A 22,777-nucleotide genomic window follows, 5' to 3' on the forward strand; every position below is an offset into this window, starting at 1 on the left:
GGTTGAGGCCCAGAAGAGTATTCTCGATCAAGTATTGAGTATTGTGCAAAGTTTCGGAGGTTCGCCTGCGCATCCAGTGCGATTTGTTAAACCCTGTAACGAGGTTGAATCGTCGGGAATTGTTCCGAGAAAGCACGAAAATGTTGGTGCACTCGTTTTGCCTGGTCTGGCTGATCCTGTGTTGTCCGAGGTGTCTGCTAAGTTGGATGGTTCCTTAGCACATCTTGAAGATTGTGGATCTGTGATGGTGTCTGCTAAGTTGGATGATTCCTTAGCGCATCATGATGACTGTAGGCCTGTGATGGAGCCTGATGTGTATGCTAAGAGGGATGATTCCTTAGCACAACTTGAGGATTGTGAGCCTGTGACTGAGGCCGAGGTGGCTGCTAAGAAGTATGATTCCTTCGCGCAACGTGAGAATTGCGGGTCTGTTGTGACATGTCATAACATTGAAGTTGACCCGAGCTTGGACTTGAAAGAGTTGACCGTTTTCGAGAAAATCTGGAATAAGTATAATGCTCCGTTTGTTCTGTTGCCGACGGAAGACAAAACGTACTGCGTCCGTACTGATGTCAGCAAGCTGAATTCCATTACTGTACAAGACGTTATCAAATGGTGCGGTGAAGAAATTGAGGACCTTGCTTCACATAACTGGGTGGATGGATCGACAGACCTGATGATGATCGACAAGATTGTTTGGAATTTCATGTTTTTATTGTTGTGGGCTATTTGTTTGGCCTAGTCTTCATGATGTTGTATGTGTCTTTTTGCCTTTGATTCGGGTTTCCATTTGATGTGTTATCGGTTTTAGTTTAGAGGTAAATGTTCCTCGTGTTACCTCTAAAAAATTGGAGGGGGGTATATGTAACGGGCGCCATCTATGGCTAGTGATGACGTCATGCATATTGACGAAGCGTGTTGTAATTGATGCGTTCACTCTCTTGGATGGACGCCGTGCGAGGTGCACGTGCTGTGTTTACTGGTCATGTTTCCATGCGCCTGTGCTGCGATCTGATAGCTTGAAGAATAAATAACGTACAACAACACTGTTACATTATATAATCCAGCACTGTCACTATAGCTCATGATATTCGCAAAAGTGCAAACCAAACCAAGGTCTATACTTTATGACATTATACCATACACCGAACCTACGTTTAATATTAAGCATATATAAATTACCATGCACCCTATACCCTATATCCTCTTCTCAAACCCAGTACTGTATAATATATCCTGTTCCCAAACCACAATCCTTACCCGTCATCTTACAACAACTAACATATGCTTCGTAATTGACTTATCAGGTAATAAATAAAGTAACTTACATGTTAGCATCGTGAAAGAGATGATTCGCAGACGACCTTGACCAAAGAAAGGAGTTCTCTTTATACTCGCTAACATGTGCCTCAAACTCGAACAACCAAGCGTAACATACTCACCCAATTCAAGATGAGCCATATCTACTAAAAAGTTTTTTAAATATGTATATTGTAAGTTATAAGTTCGTATTTTGTATCTACATTGCGGCGACATTGCGCTTACATTATCGACATTGCGCCGGCATTGTCGACATTGCGCTGGTATTATCGACATTGCGGCAACATCATCGACATTGCTAGCTGTCAAGTATAATATCAGTTATAATTCTTTGAATATAAGTATATTTCACGGTATAAGTTCGTATATTGCACCTACATTGCGCCGACATTGCCGACATTCACAAAGTAGATGGACCCGGCTGAGCCTCACTTTACCATGATTAATTCCTGAACGCGACTAAACCAAACCCACAGCTGCAGCTAAGCCGCCATTATGAGAGTGAGAGCGCTTTGTCTGCCAGTAATATATTTCGCGCCGAGACTTGTATTCGCGTGGGAGAAATGACCTCTCGTTTACACTCCGGATCAGGAACCGGATTCGGCGCAGTATTTCAGCGATACAGTACAGCCGGACTGGATGCGGATTCTGAATTTAATTTCGACTGCGGGATTTTAGCAAGAAGCTTACTTATAATCTTAAATACTATATCATGATTTTGGCAGAAGTTTTTCGAACGCAAAACTGGAAATTTTCCAGCCGGATTTTGCGGACGTTCAAATTGCCACCTAGAGCCGGATGGATTCGGATTCGAAAATTTGGGAATCAGACCATCTCCGGAGGATTTAGAATCCGACTGCGTAATTATAGATAACTAACCTACGGAGGTTAGTTATCTATAGCATAATACACTAATACCCAAGCACCGAAAGCAGCGGATGGGACGGAGCGCGATGATGTGGGCTAATATGATATTGAAGTTAATTGGTTTGATATCATATCGGCCGTCGAACACAAGTATGGAGAACAAATATGATATGGTGCTTGGCTATCGCCGGGGCCTTGGGAAGCAGAAATATATCTAGACACAAACTGTTCGTTTGTATTGTCCTGTAACCAGATGGCCTACGTGACAAAGTGATACGTTTTGGAGTACTCAAGTATGTTTCGTCTTGGTAGGAATCAGCGAAATGGACGGTTTCTGTCTCTGTAGTATGCATGATATTCCGCTCTACTATCGTTGCATGTTGGCATAACCACATGACTTAGATAGAGAGCTAAATATTAAGGTCATAGTTTATTCGATTAGGCCAGGATCAGGCCCTGGCCAGCATTGAACTCGATGTATGCTTCAATCACGAAAGTAGAATTGCCTATGAACCATTGAAAAACCTTCAGATAATATCTGACAACACTGTAACGTGTATGGCAACCAGGGTTCGCTATATATAGACTTTGCCAACGCTTAGACCGCTATAGGCATTGTCAAATGAGATGATGTCCCGGATCTCAAAGGCGAATGTGATCCCTGTCTCATTGCGTGGCGATATTTATGCTCCAGAGTCACGGGACGAAGCAATTAATCCTTGATAGTAACAAAATACCTCACTCGTTTAATGATCGAAAATGCTTGTCTATATTCTCCCTACGGCAAGGTCAAGAGATAATTGTATCGGATTGAAGGAAATCTTTATTTGCATAATCACAGGGCTGAAGCAGTGGTACCCACGGCTCTGGCAAAGTCTGCGTTTCTGCGAAAATGTACTTTATACATTAAGCAGTATCCATTCCCATAAGTGGTAAAAGCAGCGAATATTGATATTCAAATGCAAATAGAAACACCGTTTCAGTGTTCTACTAAATTGTAAGTAAATCTAACTCTTTTGAAGGCATGCTGAATCATAGTTAAGGAAAAGTGTGAATAGGGAGGTCAAGGCCCACAATTGAGTATATTAGTAGTAAGTTCTCAATTGAGTGGTTTGTAAAAAGTAGATATAGGTAAATCCAGATTTTCCTACAATTAGATCATGATTCCTCCCTGGCGTTACTATGTATAGATGTTCACGGTGTTCGTCCACTTGTTGTATATGCAGACTGTTTTAATTGAATTTGATTGTCGGTCTTCATATTCAAATTCTGTAATTGCTCGGGATCTCAACGCATTAATCATTTCCCAGTCGCCAACAATTGAATATCGCGAACAGTACATATTTGAATATTGCGAAGGCGCCTGAGCGATTTAAAACATATTAAATATCTTTTGAGTAACATAGCTTCCAATTAGCTAAGGCCGATATTCATGCGTTGTGACGTGTCATGTAGGGCTACCCTATTTTGGAACCAGGAAAGGAGGACACATTTTTAAAATCTTAAAGTTAATTTACCGAAATTGAAAATAGCTGATTTTGAATTATTCACTGGAAATCTTGCTGTGTTGACTAAAAAATAAAAAAAAGGCCATCACATCAACTCGGCTCCCGAATCCCGCGTTATTTGCGCCACGTTTGTGGTGTTGATTTAAACAAGGGTTATCGTTTTGAGTCGACTCCGGAAAGACGCGTTCGACGCGTCTGCAATACCTATTTCGTGTCCTTTATGCCGATTTCCAGTTGACTCTGTACATTAGCCTCGCTTTTAAAGCTGTAAAGGAGTACGAATTGCTCAAAAGGGGGACGTTTTCAATTTCTTTAAAAAGGAGGACAAATCATCCTAGAGGATGACGCATGGTAACGAAAGTATACCCTCTAAGCTGCACGCGAGCGCGCACTTCTGCCACAGTCTGCGCACACAAAAAATATGTGCCACGCCCACACAAAGTCCACATGTGGTTCGTAAAATTACATTGTCTTACTCAAATGGCATTGATGTGCATCTGAACACACTGACGACCTTTTTAGATGTACAAATGTACATCACTAATTTGTAATCAGTAGATTCGTAATTAGATGAAGCGACGCCATCTCGGTAGAAAGGTGGATTTCAACCCGAGTGCTCGGAGATACAGCATTTCCTCTCTCCATCGGACGAGTAAGTTAATGTTCCTCTTTTTAAAAGTATATTGTATCTGCGCCTATAAGCGTCGCATTGCGTCGCCAGCATTGCCAGGGCTCCTAGGGTCATTTCGATTTTGAAGTGGGCGGACACACTAATGAGGCGATGTGGGCATGCTGGGACACAATGTGGACGCCGCAGAAAAATGACGTAGCAGTAGGGGAGATGTGGTACCAATGGATCACTGGGACCAAAAATACTTTGAAAATTCTCTATGATAATTCCATGATTACACTCCGTGAACTTGTCTACAATTGCTTGCTGGCAAAATCTTTCCTCACATACAAAAAAATTCGACGTGCGCGAGCTATGGGGTCTCTCACAGATGTTTTTTGTTTTTAGGGGTGTAAAGTAAATTTATATCGACATATACATTTTTCTTTGTAACCTTCAACACGAAGAAACCAGCAATCATTTTTATTGTGAAGTGCAGGGCTTGTATCTGGCTATATAATGGCACCTATTATTTTTTTCAGTACTTTCCTTGAGTGGAATTTTTTTCGATTCATATATAAAAGTCGTAGTGTGGGGACCGATGATACAATAGCCAAATCAAGCAAAATAATCAAGCATACTAATCATAAAACAAATGAAACATGCCTACGTACAGAAAATCTTTATGTAATAATTGCATATGATGTTTTATCGCTATAACGAGGTGTTTGGAAGTCACACTGTCGATTTTCGGGCAATATGTACGTACCCTCAAATTTATAAGTCCGAGCCTAAATCGAAACGTGATTTTATGACAACATTTGAGTTAATATTTATTCTATTTCTTGACGGTTGCGATCAAACATTCTTCTTTGGCTTACTGTAGCTTAGATTATAATACTGAGCAAGAAAAGTTGTCACATCTGAGGTATTTAGGGTATATGTGTCATAGGTCCCCGCGGGTCGTGTGCCATTGGACCCACCGGGTGGGGACCGATGACACGTTCGAGCAACAAATTTTGAACGTCCATAGATATTTTTTGAAAAGACGGATATTCATGTATATGTGCGCGATAGGTAGAGCTTGTATGAAAGTGCTGAGCCAGCAAAAGACCTGCTGTTTTCGGCTGAACATTTTGGGGCCAGCGATCATTTTCCAATTTTTTATCCATCGGTACCACATCTCCCCTATATATTTAGTAATAGTTCTCATGTGAATACAAAGTTATATAGTTGGGCTATAGCACTACACTCTAAATTTTTTTCCGTTGGTGACAACATCTAAGAGAACGCGTTGCGTGTAAAAAAAAAGAACATCTGAAAAGGTGTTCGTGTTGTTGCTTGGCGTTGCCAGATACTGTGTTGTCTCATATAACCGTTGTCAAACGCTGTGTTGTCTGATATAGGCGTTCTCCACGATATCGCCCACGTAACGGACACGAAAAACTACTAAATAATCTGGCCGACACGAATGCTATCTCTCTGCAGCTTTTTCTTACTAAATAATCTGGCGTACTCGGCCCACACCCTGTCGCTTGTAACTCCGCATCATTCTAGTTCACAATGACATCATTATATTCAATGTCAATATTTATATTCAATGTCAATATGACATCATAAGTGATAAAACGAAACCATCATTGAAATGTAAAAGCAATGCACTGCACAATGAAGCAAGACTGCTGCTAGTAAAAATAAAGAATCATCGGCACAGTGATAAATTATGTGCTTCAAGAACAATATGAGCATGCGACATACTTAGTTTGAGTAACTTGAGCATATGACTTTATAACGTAAAAACACTTCTGAAATGAACCCGTAAATATAGCCCCGGTGTACTGCAAAATTCAACCCATATACTGAAGTGTCACGCTTCAAAGTCGCATGCTTATGTCCAAGGATCTAATGGAATGGAGTATAATAACAAAATATTGTCAAGGAAAACAAGACAGTCAGTGTGTCAATACTAAGGTAGAGTATGAACAACTGGTACAGTCATATTCAAGTCAAATTAGTGGGCCTATCACGCCTTTACAGTATGTGCTCAAAATTTTTGAAGAAATTTTTCAATTATCCAGTAACACTAAATCCAACCCAAATGCTGAAAGAGTCACACGCTATCCAGCCACATGTTCATGCCCACGGATTCAATGGACTGATAAATATAAATGAAATATTGCAAATAAAAACAAAGATAGTGTCCTAAGATAAAACTAGAGTATGAACTACTGTTCCACAACTTGCACAGCAATAACCAAGTCAAATTACTTAGCCTATTAGGCCCCTCACCTATGTGCTCAAAATTGTTGAAGGCATTATTCAATTTTCCACAGACACTAAATTCAACCAACATGTGTCACGCACTATCAATTCACATGTCTGTCCAGTGTCGACAAAGCTAATGGATTTATGTATACCAACGAAATAGAAGCAAATGATGAACTACTGTTTAACAACTTGCACAAAAGTAACCTTATGTCAAAGAAAGAGGTCTATTATGACCTTACAGCATGTGTTCGAATTTTCTGAAGAAATTATTCAGTTTTTCAGACACATATTGGGTGTTTTTGTCGCCAACAACTACTCTCTGAATAAATGCCAGGAATTGAAATTCCTTTGGGTATGACACATCCTAGGCACAATAACATGCCATCATATCGATTAAAATATCGAACACCGTTGCGCCATCGTTACCACAAGGGACGGATTCCCCAACAGCTAGGATCCAGCCTTGAATGGACCCATCCTGATGTCTTGCGACAACTAGATGTGGAGGATCATGCTTTTGACTCCTGTTCTCTATGTCGTGAGCCTGAAACATGTGCACAGACATATATTCAAGTACTTGCATACAAATTTTTGTTATCGCTTCCAAAAAAATCTGAAGTCATCAGATAAGGACATCCATAATATACATCAGTTAATAGGTTAGCATTTCCTGCCTAAACATATTCCTATCACATATCAATGGAAGTGGCAATTATGTATTATTATGTACCTGTTGGACTAGCAAAGCAGTTAAACCGCTTTTTTGCCGACAATTAATTCTTGCATCGGTAAGCTCCGACTGTAGTTTCAGCAGTTTGGTGAGCTCATCCTTGTCACCTTCAGTGGACTGATGAAATGAAATGGTAAAATAATTATTACTAATTGTGGAGCACACTAAATTTGCAAGCCCAAATTTACCTGAAATATTACATCCAATATATTTATCATATTTTGATAACTGCTTTTCATGTCTTCAATGGTGGTTGGTGCAATTATCTTGAACTCTTCTCTGATCTGAGATGAAAAGCAAATTCATCACAAACACTGATAGAAATGGTTGATAGCATTAGACGAGGAGCGGGCAGCCTTTTTTGCTATTCACGACCGCGTTTCGATTTCCTATGTAGCCCACGGCTGCATTTCAGTGCATAGTTATAATGAACTATATTGACACCAAATGCCCACGTTGAACTTTCCATGGTATATTTACAGTGAGTTATGGACAGACCATGTAGCCATGACGTCTTACTCGACGGATCGAAATCACGAGTAGTCGTGCAGATATGAATAACTATAGTGGGATTGAGGTTGCAGTTTAACATATTACTATCAAATATGTAAGCAGATATGGTAGGCCGTGGCTATGGCTGCCACAATATATTACGCAACAAATGCGTTACGCTCACATCAAAGACTAAAATCAATGAATGAGTTTGCAATCGCAGAGAAAAACAGGCAGACTTTTATTTGTGCATGTCAACATTATCTCTATAGCAGACTTGCGAACTAAACAGTCCTAGTTGTCTGATTTTTCTAATATACATGCAAGAAGGTGTTGTATTGCTCGTACACACGTGCAATTGCCAATAAAATATACGTAACAGTTAATTTGATGACTTGAAATTGACTCGGAAATTTTGCTCAGAATCACGAGTCAATACACATTTATGAAGCGCTTGAGTCAAGTCATTTTGCTCATTGACTCGAGACAAGTCAAGCCACGCCAAAAAGTTGACTCGAGCCAAAGCAACACAGTGGTATAAGAACTATAAAGTGATTATAATATGGTTCCATGATATAATAACCACACTCACCAGTTTGATATCAGTCAAGGAAGGGAACAGATCAAGTATTTCCGACAGGGGAATGTCTTTTTGAATTATCTTGGAACGTCGATGTCCGTAGAGGTAGTTGAAAAGAAAGACAACTTTTTTCCAATCGCGATTGACATTCAAAAATTCACTTCGAAGCTGGAGAGAAGCTTCTTCGGCATTTAGAATGGATCCACCTAAAATCGCACATTTGAAGTATTCACCAAAAACATTGAAAATTGTACTTCTGGCCTATTACTATTCCCATGACTCCGTGTCCACTCGGGTCATTTTCGTGTAACCATTGAGTCAGCCCGAGTTATAGTAATTCTAATAAAGGTCGCGTCAAAGTCTAACTCACAAATTTCAGTCACGCATCGTTTAAGCATAGTGCTGTAAACGACTATCGTCTGAGGGTCAGGGTTTATCATCATGAATTGTAAATGTGGCGAAATAGTGAAACTTCTACTGCATGGACGCGGATAGTGAAGTTTAATGAATAGTTTAAGGCTTTCGGAGCAATAGAGCGAATTTTCACTTTAAAAGATATATGCGCCACTTATATATTGTAAAATTATTTAAAATATAAAATGTCGTCGCGGACCACACAAAATGATCTGGCGGGCCGCATGCTGCCCGCGGGCCGTGTGTTTGAGACCTCTGTTCTAAACCATACCTGAAGTCACAAGCGAAGTATTGCTTTTGCCCTGAGGTGCAGCGAGATTTCTCAGAAGTCTAAGTTGTCTTAGTTTCTGGGACAACTTCTTGTTGAAATTACGCTTGAAAGCAAATGAAAATATGATTGCAAATAAATATAGGAAAAAACAACGGAGATTTGACTTTACCCAAGGTGGATGTTGCAAAGTTGATCCTAGACATGGATACTTTTCTATAAGTGCCTTTCCAAATTTGGAATAGGCCGACTTTCCAGTCATGTCACCACTGCTGAGGATGTGATTGGCACACTCTTCCACAACAAGATGTATGACTTCATATGCAGCTCGTGCCTCGAGAGCCTGTCGCACTTCGTAACTGAATTCGGGTAAAGGTATCCCATGAATTCGTTTGGAGTGATTGCCGCTAGATGACGGCTGCAATATTACTATAAACAGGATTGTGTTAAACTATATTTATTTGGATATATTACCCCTTCGTCTACACTTGTATCAGGCAGGGTATCTGGTACGGACAGATCGGTCATCATTTCTTCCTCGTCTTTGCTGGTTGGTACGGACTTCTGAAGCATACAGTTGGGATGGGTAGTTGCAAAATATTACCAAATAAATCAATACGAGTTTCACAGCTGCGCAAGATGCTACACCGTCAATGAACGGCTCTGCTATGGGCCAAGTGGTATCCGACGCTTCTGCCAGTGATTGTGCATCAACGTCGAACGATTTCTTCGGAGGGATGATGGTATACGGCTCAGATGAAGAGACAGAAGCATCACACGGATTTTATGAAGCCTCGGTCAACATCTTTTTCCATAACTGAAATATCAACATCAACTTGCATACACACATTCAACAGCAAATGAGTTGCTTCTACCTCTTGTAATTTCAGTAGACGGCGTGTAGTACCAATATTGAATAACTGCCATAGATGTTTGTCGACAACTTCGGTGAAAACATCCGAGTCTATATCATTATCTGAAAAATAATTGACGCTAAGTTGCAAACAGAACTCAATATGGCGATAAGACTGAAACCCCATAACTACAAACACCAAACATGCCCAACATTCTTAGTCATCACAAACCGCTGCGTGTTGATATTATGACTGATTTGAGGCCACAGAAAATCACGATCAGAAATACAGCACAATCCGTGACTACTGCCATCTTCAACGGCAAATGAATTCATAGCAGACTCATGTACAACAGTTTATCAATGCATATAAATTCTGGAAAACCATCATCTTGGAAGCTGTCAACTAGGATATCATCTACGACCTACGTTGTATGCGATGTTTTTGTGCAAAACTCGTGTAGCAGTAACAACACACGCGTCTAATTGACAATTCTCAAACTCCATTAGTTCCGGATAATCTGCAACTGGTGCAGTGGTTTTGTCAGCAACAACAGTTTCGTCCTTCAAAAAGTTGATTTTTCTCACACCGTTATTATCAATCATTTTCATACACATCCACTTCTGGTGATGAAAACTAAGACTCAGGGGAAGATTTTTGAAATTAAACCACCTCTTTTGTTTAAAAAATCCATTCTTAGCCTCATATCTCATATACACGAATGAAAACCAAGGGGACCAAACGCCAACAATTGCCATGACATGTGTACAAGAAAATGCATTTTGGGAGTAAATGACAAAGTTGCATACAATCGCTTGAATTCTTCATTGTGGATAGCTATCAAGCAAGTTAGGTCATACGCCACATTGGGTGAACTGACAAAAGAAAATGACACCTGCACAATTTTAAGCAGTCGAACTAAATTCAGATTCCATACTTTGTGATGAAGAATCTAATACAATTACTTCATTGACGAGGTCATTCAAATCAATTTCAACCTGTCCGTTATGATGTGTCCCACAATGATTTTTGAAACGATTATTATTTTCAAATCTTTTCCGACAAACCGTGCAAGTTAAGATCAAACTTGGATGATCCTTGTGGCGCTTCAGCAAGTGTTTTCCAAGATTATCTGGACTTTCAAAAAATGAGCACAGCCACCAGGATTGTACAGACGTGACATTATTTGAGGAACTTAAGATCGGTCGAAGTATTATTTCTGCATTAATAGCATATATCTGTAAAATTTATATAAATGATTACACTTGGTAGTACCATTCAACCCCACCCAAGATGCATAAAAATGAAATGAGTGTAGAGAGGTTTCACACGTCAATCAGGAGAGATATCAAAGCACACGAACAAATCATCACTGCCAACTATACATCATGATGTAGCCTACACAGGTGATGTGAAGAAACAATAATGAGGATCAATCAGTTTATATTTCGCTCACCAACAATTTGCACAAAACATGTTCATAGGGAACACTGATTCTTGCTGATCAAGCAATCATGTATCGATGTTTGCGATGAACCAGACAACGAAATAACAGAGAATTTACAAGTGGAATTAAACTCTTCTATCAAGGATAGTTATCAGAGGATAGGAATAAAATGATCACTGCCGACTTAATTATCACGTAGACTACACAGGCTTGGCAGAGAGATATGTACCTTTTTCTTAGGTCAAGTTGTTTGCCAATCAACACTACGTCCACACGGCATGTTCAGGGGGAACACGAATAGGGTAAGGTCATGCTTAAAACCTCTCGATGTCTGAAAATGACATCAACCACCTAGACCACATCTGTCTAGTCTTCAGTACTTCATAATTAAGCAAGCAAAGGATGCAATACCTGGCAAATGACCAGCATCTTGTAAATTTCCTTAAAACTTCCGAAAGTCATTACATCAGCCTAACTTGGCCCTTATTGCGCTAATGTTAAATCATACCATCAGGTAACATACAAACGAAGGCGACAAATGCTTTAGCTTTTACCTTCCCATTTATCGATATGGTGAGATGCGATACCGTTAATGGCTAAGAAACCTCTCAAATCGGCGCAAGCTCTTCCTGTCATGGTGTCGTATCGCAAAAGAACCACGTGGCGGTGTTCGACGGGAGATGACGTTGTCAGTATTGGGAAAAGGTGAACGCGAAAAAAGGAAAGACATCAAACTTCTCTCGATCGCGGCGTTGTTGACACGATTAGCCGTTGCCACCAACGGAAAATACTGTGCTAGTGTTGTCTCGAATTTAGAGTGTATATATCCTAAAATCTCGTTGGAAAATGCAAATACAAAATTAGTCAAAAACTCCGAATTTTCGTTGCGCATGGCAAAATGCATGCGCAAAATATTCTGATGATGTATCCAATTTCCACAAATGCACTGGTTACTATAATTTATGTAAAATGTAGGTTTTTTGCTTCATGCGCCTACTTTTTAGTGCAGAGCATGGACCGGAGACTTTTCTAGCGTTGACTCTAGTCAAGTCGAGTCCGAGTCAAAGTGTTGTTACTCGAGTCCGAGTCCAAGTCATTGTGTTCACCGTTCAGTTTTGACTTCAATCCGTTTCAACCCACTTTTTTCAACTCTGCTCGAGTGATGTAGAATGGCTCGCCTTCATAATATCGTAATATTCCTCGGTCCTAACAGTTTATGGCCCTGTTTCCCAAGTATCAGGACTGATCGACGAAATACCAACAATGTGGTCACTCTGCTATTCTTCGAAGTTACGATGAGCTGTATGTCTTCACCTTCCCAGTCTCGAGTCGTATGACTTGGTTCCAGTCGTGCACAATGACTGGAGTACAAACCGAGTCGATACACAAATTGACTCGAGTCAAGTCGTTTTACCTATTTGAAAATGCTACTAGTAGATCTAAAGTAGGGCTTGGATCAACGATTTGATTATGGATAGGTGGATAGTAGCAAGGTACTTTCAACTTATGGAGATTCGCAATCATCTTTTCACTACTTTCCTGCTTGGACAAGTGGTATAGAGTAATTCTGTATGACTTGACGAATAGAGTCCCAATCAGTTCCGGAGCAGACACATTTTCAACATAATCAAACCTCTAATTCTGTGGTTTCCAACGTGGGCGAAAATGTTAAAACGTCCTGCGAGATATATCTAATTAACACGGCCAACAAAGTGCTCGTGAAGACAGCCTATTCAGGTCAACTCAACGGACAGTAATCGCGGACACCGGTGTTCCGAGCACTTACTCAAAAAATACCTTTTTTTTCAGTCAAGTCACCATCGATACCGTAGTGGTGACTATAAGCGCCTACTAATCGGGCGGCTCCGATTCGATTCCCGTCGGAGGTTTATCTGGGCTCTTCTTCGCCCGCCGTCACCGTTCTTACGGCGACAAAAAAGACCTGACGAAAGAAAGCACTAATGAGTAATGGAAAGAACTAGAAAGGGCCACGGCTTCAAAAAGATCAACATCGCAAAGAACTGTGACGGTGGGCAGTGGGCACTCCAGGCCGAGGTGGATGTCAGCCTAGAAATACCGCAACTGCGCGTCGTTTGGCATCCTCCTATCCGTTTATTACATCGCATTATTGTGTCTTAATGGCATTGTACATTGTGTGTGTCTTGTTCAGATGAAAATATAACTCAACAATTTATTGATTGATCAGATTTAGGTGGATAAATCTCACTTTTCTATGTCCGCTTTTTCGGATCCGCAAATATACGGGACTACAATTTGTGTCGAGCTTGATCAGTCGAAAATTGGGAACCCCCGCTCTAATTAAACATCTTAGGCCATGAAAAATATTGATACATTTACATCCATGAAATCGACATTTAAAACAATACCTTTACCGCAAGCACAAGTGTAGCTCCGCCAACTCGTCGATCGTTTAGGCTTACCATATTTTGGAAATCTAAAAAGAGGACACTTTTTCATAAATTTAAGACCCGCAAAACCAGAGAAGGATTCTCAAAAATCGGTGAATCCAGTGGTGGCCCTACGAACGGGGGGGCCCTGGGCGAGACTTACCGGGGGGCCCTATAAGCATCTAACCGTAACTTCTGGGGGACTCCGCCCCCAGACCCCCCTTTTCCATCTGTTTTTATTATCTATCTTTCACCACGCCAAGGTTTGGCCAGGTGCTGGATTCGGCCATGTCTATTATTGCATGTGTGCAAGGATTATTGCATGTGTGCAAGTAATTCTACCGCATGCAGAGACGTGATGATTATCGGGATATGGGGCTTTTCTAACTAATGCAGAGATTTGATGATGATTGACACATCATATTCTTGCTTGGTACACGGATTTCCATGTATATTCGTTATTATTCTTGAAAAAAGCGCATAATCCGAATAGGGGGGCCCCTTCGACCAGGGGGGGGGCGGGCTACCGCCCACCTCGCCCACCCCAAAAGCCACCACTGGGTGAATCGTTCCCACTTTGTGATCGGTTGACTAAAAAAAGGTCAACTTCCCGCTCAGAGCTCCAAAAAACATTTTTCTCTCCACATTGCTGCTGTGCTAATTTACGGCATATCACGCGCATTTTGCTCTAAATGTGACCTAAATTTTCAAAAAAGAGGACAAAATCTGAAAAAAGAGGACAAAAAGGCGTTCTCCGAGGACACTTTCAAAAATGTCAAAAAAGAGGAGGAATCCTCTTAAAAGAGGACTATGGTAATCCTACGATCGTTGCTATATAGGGTAACCACTTACCATATGTCCTCTTTCAAGAGGATCGATCAATCAGGTTTAATAATATTTTCCTCGTTTCAAAACATCACAAGATTGCGATACAATGAAATGATCGTAATGTGTCGATTAACTTGGAGAGCCATTATGATCAGACATCCACCTACCACAGGCTTCATTGAGAATTAATATACTGATTATGCTTACATGAATGTCAAACATTATAATTTATATAGGCCTACCATTAATCGGATGGATGGACAATTTGGACATGGAAATAGAAAGATAATTTGATGGTCAGCCGCTTGTATTATGTTGACTCGCGGGTTGGCGCTCCTATTATTTTTTAAAGTGCACGTCGCTACTTATAGTGGCCGGCACACCAGGTGCGAGTCATGTCTTGTTCAAGTACTCCAATCCAGTTAAGGAACGCAAGCACGTTTCCGCAAGTATATCGCATCAATGTATATTATATATCATTGATCGCACCGCGTATTCACAGACGCGTCGAGCAAGGCACTTGTATCTCTAGGACGCTTTTCACATGAAATCCCCCTCAGCGGCAGTAAGTGTCACGCCTATATTGTGAGTACTTGTGACTGCAAACCTGGTCAGTGGTCATTACACGTTCAGTCGTTCACGCAGAGTGATCTGGTTTCTTGAAATGTATGTTGTCCCGATTTGAGATAACCGACATAACTCTTACGTATTTTGAGCTAGAAATATGATAAGTGGCATTTGAAACAGACGATTCAAATATAGCTAACAAGAGTGTATGTAATATATGGATATAGTTTGGTTGAATTGAACAACTTTAGGAATCAGATTTAGCGACCCAGCGATTTTGATTCAACATTTAGCGACATCTAGCGAATGTCGACACCAGATTTAGCGATTTTTGTCTATCCGGAGTTGACTACAATGTTTACATTCCGTAGTTTTTACATTATTTTAGATATAGTTTATTCTGGCTTGAAGTTCCCGGAATTAGTGTTCCAGTATATTTTTGTCGAAGCTCGGCAAATCTAGTGTTTTTTCATGAAAAAGATATTTGTAGTAAATGCGGATGCTATTTTGATGTGCTTCAAATAATTTATACTTGAAGAGACGGCAATTACTATTCGTATTTGGTCATCATTTCGCACCGCACGAGTACCAAGCAAGAACAACCCAATGACAATGCAGTATTGTAACCAAGTCTCGCGGCTCCGAGTCGCAAGTCAGTCTCACTTTCATAGTCTTGAATCCAGTCATTTTCAATTAACTATCGAGTCAAGTCCGAGTCCAAGTCAGCGAGCAGAGGGTCGAGTCTGGGTCATGGTATTATGACTCCAGTCCCCGAGTCAAAGTCATTTTGTTGACGGCTCGGTTTCCAGTTAAATTCTTGTTGAACCCACATTTTATAACTCAATTTGGTGATGTATCGGATGGTTCACATTTATAACAATATTTATAATATAACATTGTGGAACAGCATATCGCCGGCTATCCGACAGTCGTCGAGCATGTCCGCATTCAAGTCGAAATACAAGCAATTTCTTCTAAATCAATACTAGCCAGTCTCCAGGATTACCGGACCACGGCCTAACATCTACCTCGCCCTCCACCACATGCCACCTCATTTTGTCGCTTGCGTCTTATATTCTCTGCATTACTTTTCATTCAGTGTGCATGCCTCTTATTTACTTCGCCTAGGCTAAGGTAGGTGTCTGATCTTAATGGCTACTCCAAGTTGTTTCGTCACCTTCCTATCTTTTCATTGTATCGCAGTCTTTTGATGTTTTGAAACGATGAAAATATTAATAAACCTGATTGATTGATTGATTGAACATTTATATTAATTTATATTATAGGCCTACTTATTTCCATCACTTCTAGCAGTTTGTAGTCGCATTTTCAATTACCAACGTACCAATAGACGAAATACGAATAATGCGGTTACTTTATTATTCTTCGAAATTACAATGAAATGTCTGTCTTGGCCGTCTGAGTCTCGAGTCATATGACTTGGTTCCAGTCATTCGCAATGACTCGAGTTCAAGTCGAGTCAATACACAGATTGACTCGAGTAGAGCCATTTCCATATTTTGAGAAAATGACTCGAGTCATCAGAAAATCGTGACTCGAGTCATTACAACCCTGGGACAATGCCTTGCTTTCTGAACATTCCTATCAGTAGCAGTCTAGCAGACTGTTTAATATCCTGAGATTAAATCCAGGACTTTCACCCCTCTGTAAACCTGATCGTAGTTTACGAGTGAAGTTTATATGACAAAGACTGAAATAGACTGGGACTGGGTCAGCCGTCAAGCTTGTCGTAGTTTTTATCCTAGCGTGAGACGCAGGGTTTCAAGTCCCAGAAGTCAAAACTCTGCTACTCATTCCAAGCGAACAGGATAGGCTACCATGCTCCAATTGACTGGACCCAATATTGAATAGTTGGTGGATGTATAGCCCGGCGATATAGGACTACACCCAGTTATATATATCCTTGGTCGAATGCCTTGCCAGAATGTGAAATTTTAGGGCCAAATTATTTTAAAAAGGAAAAAAATTGTATTTTGTCCTACACTTACTAGGCTACTGCCATTTTAATTCATTACAGTGTTCCTATGTAGATAGATTTCTTCGAGCCTTGGACAGTGGAATACCGTACTCGAGAAATTCGAGTGCACGATGTTACTATGAGTGTCTCAGACCTTTTTACTTTTTAGCTACACAAAGTAAAATTTTGTTATGGGGAAATAAAATACATTGCAATATTGTCAGATGTCGAAAGAATGCAGAAAGCGTGATGATTTTGTCATTTGCTGAGTATTCTCATTATGTTGTTGTTTTGAATCAGTTCATTTTCTTTATCGTTCACGATTTACTAAATAATTTTGGCCTAAATTTCAAAACTATAGTGTATTTTTTGTCAATCTAGTGTTATTTAGTTGCCAAATCTAGTGTTTTTTTTCACGAATCTCGAGTGGCACCACTGCTGACTATATCCACAGTTGTGATAGCTACGATAGATGAGTATGACCATGCGGCCTTTAGTTGTAGGCTATTTCTAGAATCGACAATCTGACCCCTAAATGGAGGGAAGCGTAAACATTGTCGGTTCATTCTTTTTTCTTAGAAAGCAACATTTTGGAATTGCACTGATTGCAATACTGTATTTTTGTTACATTTTTGCAGCATAAGTAGTTATAGGTGTCTAACTGATCTCCTATGAAATATGGCTCCAACGGAATCTTCCTTGCATCCACGGTTAATGCTGGATTCCATGAATGCATTGAAAGACGAAGAACAGTTTTGTGACATCACGATTGTGACTGGCCAAGATGAAATCAAGGTTCACAAATTTGTATTGATTGCCGCGTCGGAATATTTCCGAGCCATGTTTTCGAGTGATACAAAAGAGACAAATACTGGGATTGCCTCATTCCCTGACACTCCTGGGGATGTCGTGAAACAATGCATCAACTTCATTTATACTGGGAAAGTTGATTTAACTTTGGATCACATCACTGATTTCATAAAAGCATCGGATATGTTTTGCCTCCATGACTTGACGAATCTCTATGTTGAATTTCTTTCTGTGAATGTAACCGTGGGAAATGTAGCGGATATGCTGTCGGTGGCTCTACTTTATCAGAAGGAACTTTTGAAAACCAACATTCAAATATTTTTTCGGGAAAATCTCAAGACATTTGTCGAGTCACAAGAACTGCAGTCATTAACAAAAGATAAATTCCTCGACATGCTGTCTCTTGTGGAAAATTGGGGTAAGAAATATGAAATGTTGAAATGGAAGGCAGTAGTGACCTGGGTCAAGCACGACATTGATGAACGAAAGGGCGCGTTTGATGATTGCTTCCGTTTAATTGATCTATCATTTCTTCCCCAACAATTTATACGAGAAAATATTGTTTGTGAGGCATTGGTGACTGATTCAAAGAAATGCCTGCATAAGATAGTGTGCTATGATTATACATTGGATAAAAGTTCGAAAGTGCCCATGGCTTGTGGTCAACAGATGACAGGCATCATATCATGTGACACTAAATCCAGGATGGTGTACAGGTACAGCCTAATTGAAGAAAAGTGGTCGCTATTTTCGCCACTTCCTTCCGGAATATCAACAATGTGGCTCGGTGTAGTTGAGCATAAAGGAATAATTTATATCACAACCGGCAATGCAGTCTTCCGTTATAGTGAGTTGAAATGGAAAAAGTTGTACGAGAACGATTCGGAGGAAGAATACAGCAGGTGTATCATATGTGGAAAATACATAGCTATGGTTACACATGGACAAGTAGTCCTATATGAAATTGGCGTTGGCACGTCGTCATCAATTAAAATCAAAAGAAATGCACAATACACTAGTAATACATTTGCTATTACGAGTATGGAAGGATGCATTTATGTCATTGATGTTCTACAGTGGAGTGCTAACTCACATGCTTTTCGGATCAATTCGAGAACCATGCAGTGTATCCAGATCTCACCGATACCAATTTCAATCGCGGAAGGATCTGCATTTGGGTACAATGGGAATGTTTATGTTATCAGTATCGATTCTAAGCGAGTTGTATTCTACAATGATATAACCAGGACATGGCAAGTTATCCCAGGTCTTGTCATCGGAAAATACTACGCAGGATGCAAAGTTCATATCTCAGACAAGTTGTGTATACATGGAGAACGATTGGGAAAAGCGATAGGTACTGTAGAACTGGAAAAGTTCGTAGTATCTGAAGAAGATAAGCAACCGCCCGTTCCGAAAGATATGGGTGTTACTGTTTGGTGCATGTCATTTTCAAAATGATAGGTGTTTATATATCAGTTCCACTGCGGTCATTGCCCCGAATATTTCAATGACTTCTTTACCTCGGAATCAAAAGCGCACAAGTACAACACATGAGCGTCCACGTCGTCCAAATATCATATGACCGACCTGAAAGATCATCCCTCCATCAAATAGGCCGGACCTGATGTGTGGAACAGTATCCCGCCGGCCATCCGAACGTCGACGAGCATGTCCAGTGTCCACATTCAAGTCGAAATACAAGCAGCAATTACTACTAAATAAATACTAGTCCATCCTCAAGATTACCGGACCACGACCTGACCTGTCGAACTCACCTTCTATGACATGCCACTTCATTTTTGTCGCTTGCTTTTCTATATTATCTTTTACTTTTCATTCAGTGTGCATGCCTATCCTCTTCACATTGCCTAGGCCAAGGTGGGTGTCTGACTCCAAAGACTACTCCAAGTCGCTTCGACACCTTTCTATCTTTTCTTTGTATCGCATTTTTGCGGTGTATTTATCTGATAAAATTGCTAATAAACTAGTTTCCAAATTACACTGGGGCTGGGGAAACCGGAAAATCGAGTGTCTGAGTGGTTCAATTTCGAGTCGAATACGAATTGTGTCACTTTAACGTCATCAGAATAAGACTAACACGAAGAGTTCAAATATATGTCAGTCAACAGTGCGGTCCAATCACTGCTTCACAGACATGTCTTGTCTGTGAACTGAGCTTGACTGGCCAGTGGACATGCGCAACACCGGTTTGTATAGACCAGAGGTCTCAAACTCAAATGTGCTCGCGGGCCAATTTCCTAATTTGTGATGACCCGCGGGCCGCAGCATCAATAAATAGGGATATTCAATCTATAATATCCAACTAGGCCTTATTTAACGGCACCTTGCAGACAGGCATTCCATAACCACCGAGAAAATGTAATTTACTATTATACTATTCACGCTTGGCACGAACAAATCAAATTTTCAAATATTTGAATAAAATTGTTTTTGTGCCGGGCATAATTTGTTAGAAATAATGAATTTAGACATCATGCGAGAGGACGCATGGTGATATCGTAAAAGCTGTCCGGTTGTAATATTGCAGCTATTGGTCCATTGAAATGTCGCAACTTTATGTAGAATATTTTAGAATTCACTAAATATTGATCTGATATCAGAGCATGTGAGCAGTGAAGCCTAATCGGGGTTTCTGATATGATTACCAGTGAACCCAGCCTTACAAACTCGGCCCTCGGGAACTTTTGTAATTAAGTGTATTACCAAGTATTATTATGAATTATTAAACCAATATTGTTATTATCAACAACTGATTTGTCGATCTTGTAAGGAGGTCAGGGCATGCGTAGATCACGCAGTCATTGAAATGCGATGCGTGCAGCATGTGCTGCCACATTGATTGTGGGATTACCACTGAACTCAGACCTCGGTGAACTCAACCCTAATATCCCACCTCCACCAACCCTAATATCCCACCTCCACCAACCCTAATATCCCACCCCCAGCAACCCTAATATCCCACCTCCAGCAACCGTAATATCCCACCTCCACCAACCCTAATATCCCACCCCCGGCAACCCTAATATCCCACCTCCGGCAACCCTAATATCCCACCTCCCCCAACCCTAATATCCCACCTCCCCCAACCCTAATATCCCACCTCCGGCAACCCTAATATCCCACCTCCGGCAACCCTAATATCCCACCTCCACCAACCCTTATATCCCACCTCCGGCAACCCTAATATCCCACCTCCACTTTAACGCAGAGCGAACGTTTGTAGTTGTATAATTGTATATCTGACTCCAAGAAGGTTGCGTTTACAATTCGCTGCGTGTTTCTTCTTTCGTTCGACGGACCGGCTTACCACGCCGTACGACCTTGTTGGCTGACGTACCACCAAGCCTGTCTATTGCACACGTATTCGATGGATCACACTGACGAATATATATTTTGTTTCCGTCTCCACGACTTGTAACTTTATTGAATGTCACGTACGGTTCAAAATGCAATATATTTTTCTCGCAATTGGCGAAGTACTTATGAATGTCTATTGACTTCCGAACCAGCTAATAATCATGAATGTATATCAACTTCCGAACCAGCTAATAATCATGAATGTATACATACACACGTATATCTCGAAATGAACCCAACGTCGTACGATTTCCTATTTCGTTATCTACGTTCACACGACAAATTATACAACTCACAAAGGTCTTATCAAGTCTCAATTCAGGGAATTACGTACGGTTTACCAACTCCTTATTAACCATTATTCAAATGGCGTTATACCAATATATTTCGTTAAAAGTTCCCCCTTCTTACCAAAAAGAACTTGGTGTAAAAAAAACACGAATATATTGGTAAATATCTTATACCTAGGGTCATACAACATATGGACTGGGGCTAATCATAGGGACTGAAGCTAATCCTAGGGATTGGAGACAGGAAACGATTTTATATGCAGGGGCAAAAGTAAACTAATGAAACGACATACCATCCAAGCGTGGCATTCGGAAACCCTATTTTACATTACCACCTCGGAACGACTCGCAATATCATCGTTCCGTCCTACTGGCAACTGAAACTCAGATCAACAATAGTTAGCGTTCTAACAAAACAAAGAAATAAAATACATAATATAACCAGCACAAAAGCGTTACAACAGCGACATTAAAGGTCACTTCGCATGCACTAACAACAAATTAATGAAAATGTATAATAAAGAGCAACGAAAACTAGAAAATGCAATCCAACTCATAGACGAAACCAGTCTATATGCACTGACGAATGCCATCAACGTGTATGCAAGGTCAACACCATAATTCATCCAGCAATCATGCTTCAAAACCCACAGAACATTCTATTCACTGTCATTCGCTTATACTACTTCTACTTTCTCATCATTACTGCTAACCCGTCCAGCGGGAAAAGCAATCATTCCTACCAAATCCGTGTTGTTCGCGCGCAACAACAGAGGGCTTATGGCAACTCAACGACAATTCTGCCGTGACCATCTCAAACATGACGCACCGTTCCGTGACCACAACCGGGCCTACACGAGACTAACATTTTGATGTTAGCATTTATTACTACAACGCATACTTCAGCAATGAGCTTCGGTGACCCCACGTTACATTCTACGACGGGGAGTCACAACATGATGCAGCAATCCTGCATTTACATAATATATCAATGCACAAGGCACGCTTTTCACTACGCATATCTTTATTCTACGCGATTTAATGCAACACGTAATCATTCAAATGTCTTGGTCTAACAATTCGTCTCCCTCTGGACGTATACTTTGGGCTTGTCTCGTTGAGAGTTCTGCCTTCACTACATGTTTGGGTCATAGCGT

General features: G+C 40.5%; 3 protein-coding genes across 8 annotated transcripts; 1 reads left to right on the forward strand and 2 right to left on the reverse strand.

Annotated features, from left to right (window-relative positions):
- Nucleotides 1–5,864: 5,864 nt before the first annotated feature.
- On the reverse strand, nucleotides 5,865–7,566 carry LOC145444606 (uncharacterized). The gene is made up of 3 exons (XM_080322625.1): nucleotides 7,492–7,566; nucleotides 7,304–7,420; nucleotides 5,865–7,117 (listed from the first exon to the last, which is right to left on the reverse strand). The coding sequence occupies exons 1-3, from the start codon at nucleotides 7,540–7,542 to the stop codon at nucleotides 6,938–6,940; spliced, it is 348 nt and encodes a 115-aa protein (XP_080178751.1). The 5' UTR covers nucleotides 7,543–7,566; the 3' UTR covers nucleotides 5,865–6,937.
- Nucleotides 7,567–7,816: 250 nt separating this feature from the next.
- On the reverse strand, nucleotides 7,817–12,172 carry LOC145444322 (uncharacterized). Of its 6 annotated transcripts, none has more exons than XM_080322269.1 (6): nucleotides 11,913–12,172; nucleotides 9,933–10,033; nucleotides 9,677–9,874; nucleotides 9,532–9,621; nucleotides 9,061–9,475; nucleotides 8,325–8,581 (listed from the first exon to the last, which is right to left on the reverse strand). In XM_080322269.1, exons 4-6 carry the CDS (start codon nucleotides 9,586–9,588, stop codon nucleotides 8,340–8,342), a joined length of 714 nt encoding a protein of 237 aa, XP_080178395.1. In that variant the 5' UTR covers nucleotides 9,589–9,621; nucleotides 9,677–9,874; nucleotides 9,933–10,033; nucleotides 11,913–12,172; the 3' UTR covers nucleotides 8,325–8,339. The 6 variants fall into 6 exon arrangements, with proteins under 6 accessions (XP_080178411.1, XP_080178395.1, XP_080178422.1 ...); XM_080322296.1 differs by lacking the exon at nucleotides 11,913–12,172 and having other exon boundaries at nucleotides 9,061–9,163; nucleotides 9,230–9,475; nucleotides 9,933–10,824; XM_080322285.1 differs by lacking the exon at nucleotides 11,913–12,172 and having other exon boundaries at nucleotides 7,817–8,581; nucleotides 9,532–9,618; nucleotides 9,933–10,824.
- Nucleotides 12,173–17,781: 5,609 nt separating this feature from the next.
- Nucleotides 17,782–19,410, forward strand: LOC145437864 (kelch-like protein 25). The gene has a single exon (XM_080315214.1). It carries the CDS (start codon nucleotides 17,818–17,820, stop codon nucleotides 19,408–19,410), a length of 1,593 nt encoding a protein of 530 aa, XP_080171340.1. The 5' UTR covers nucleotides 17,782–17,817.
- The last annotated feature ends 3,367 nt before the right edge of the window (nucleotides 19,411–22,777 follow it).

Source organism: Botryllus schlosseri, chromosome 1 (assembly GCF_051294905.1).
Source record: "Botryllus schlosseri isolate E-star chromosome 1, Bs_hap1, whole genome shotgun sequence".
NCBI lineage: Eukaryota > Metazoa > Chordata > Ascidiacea > Stolidobranchia > Styelidae > Botryllus > Botryllus schlosseri.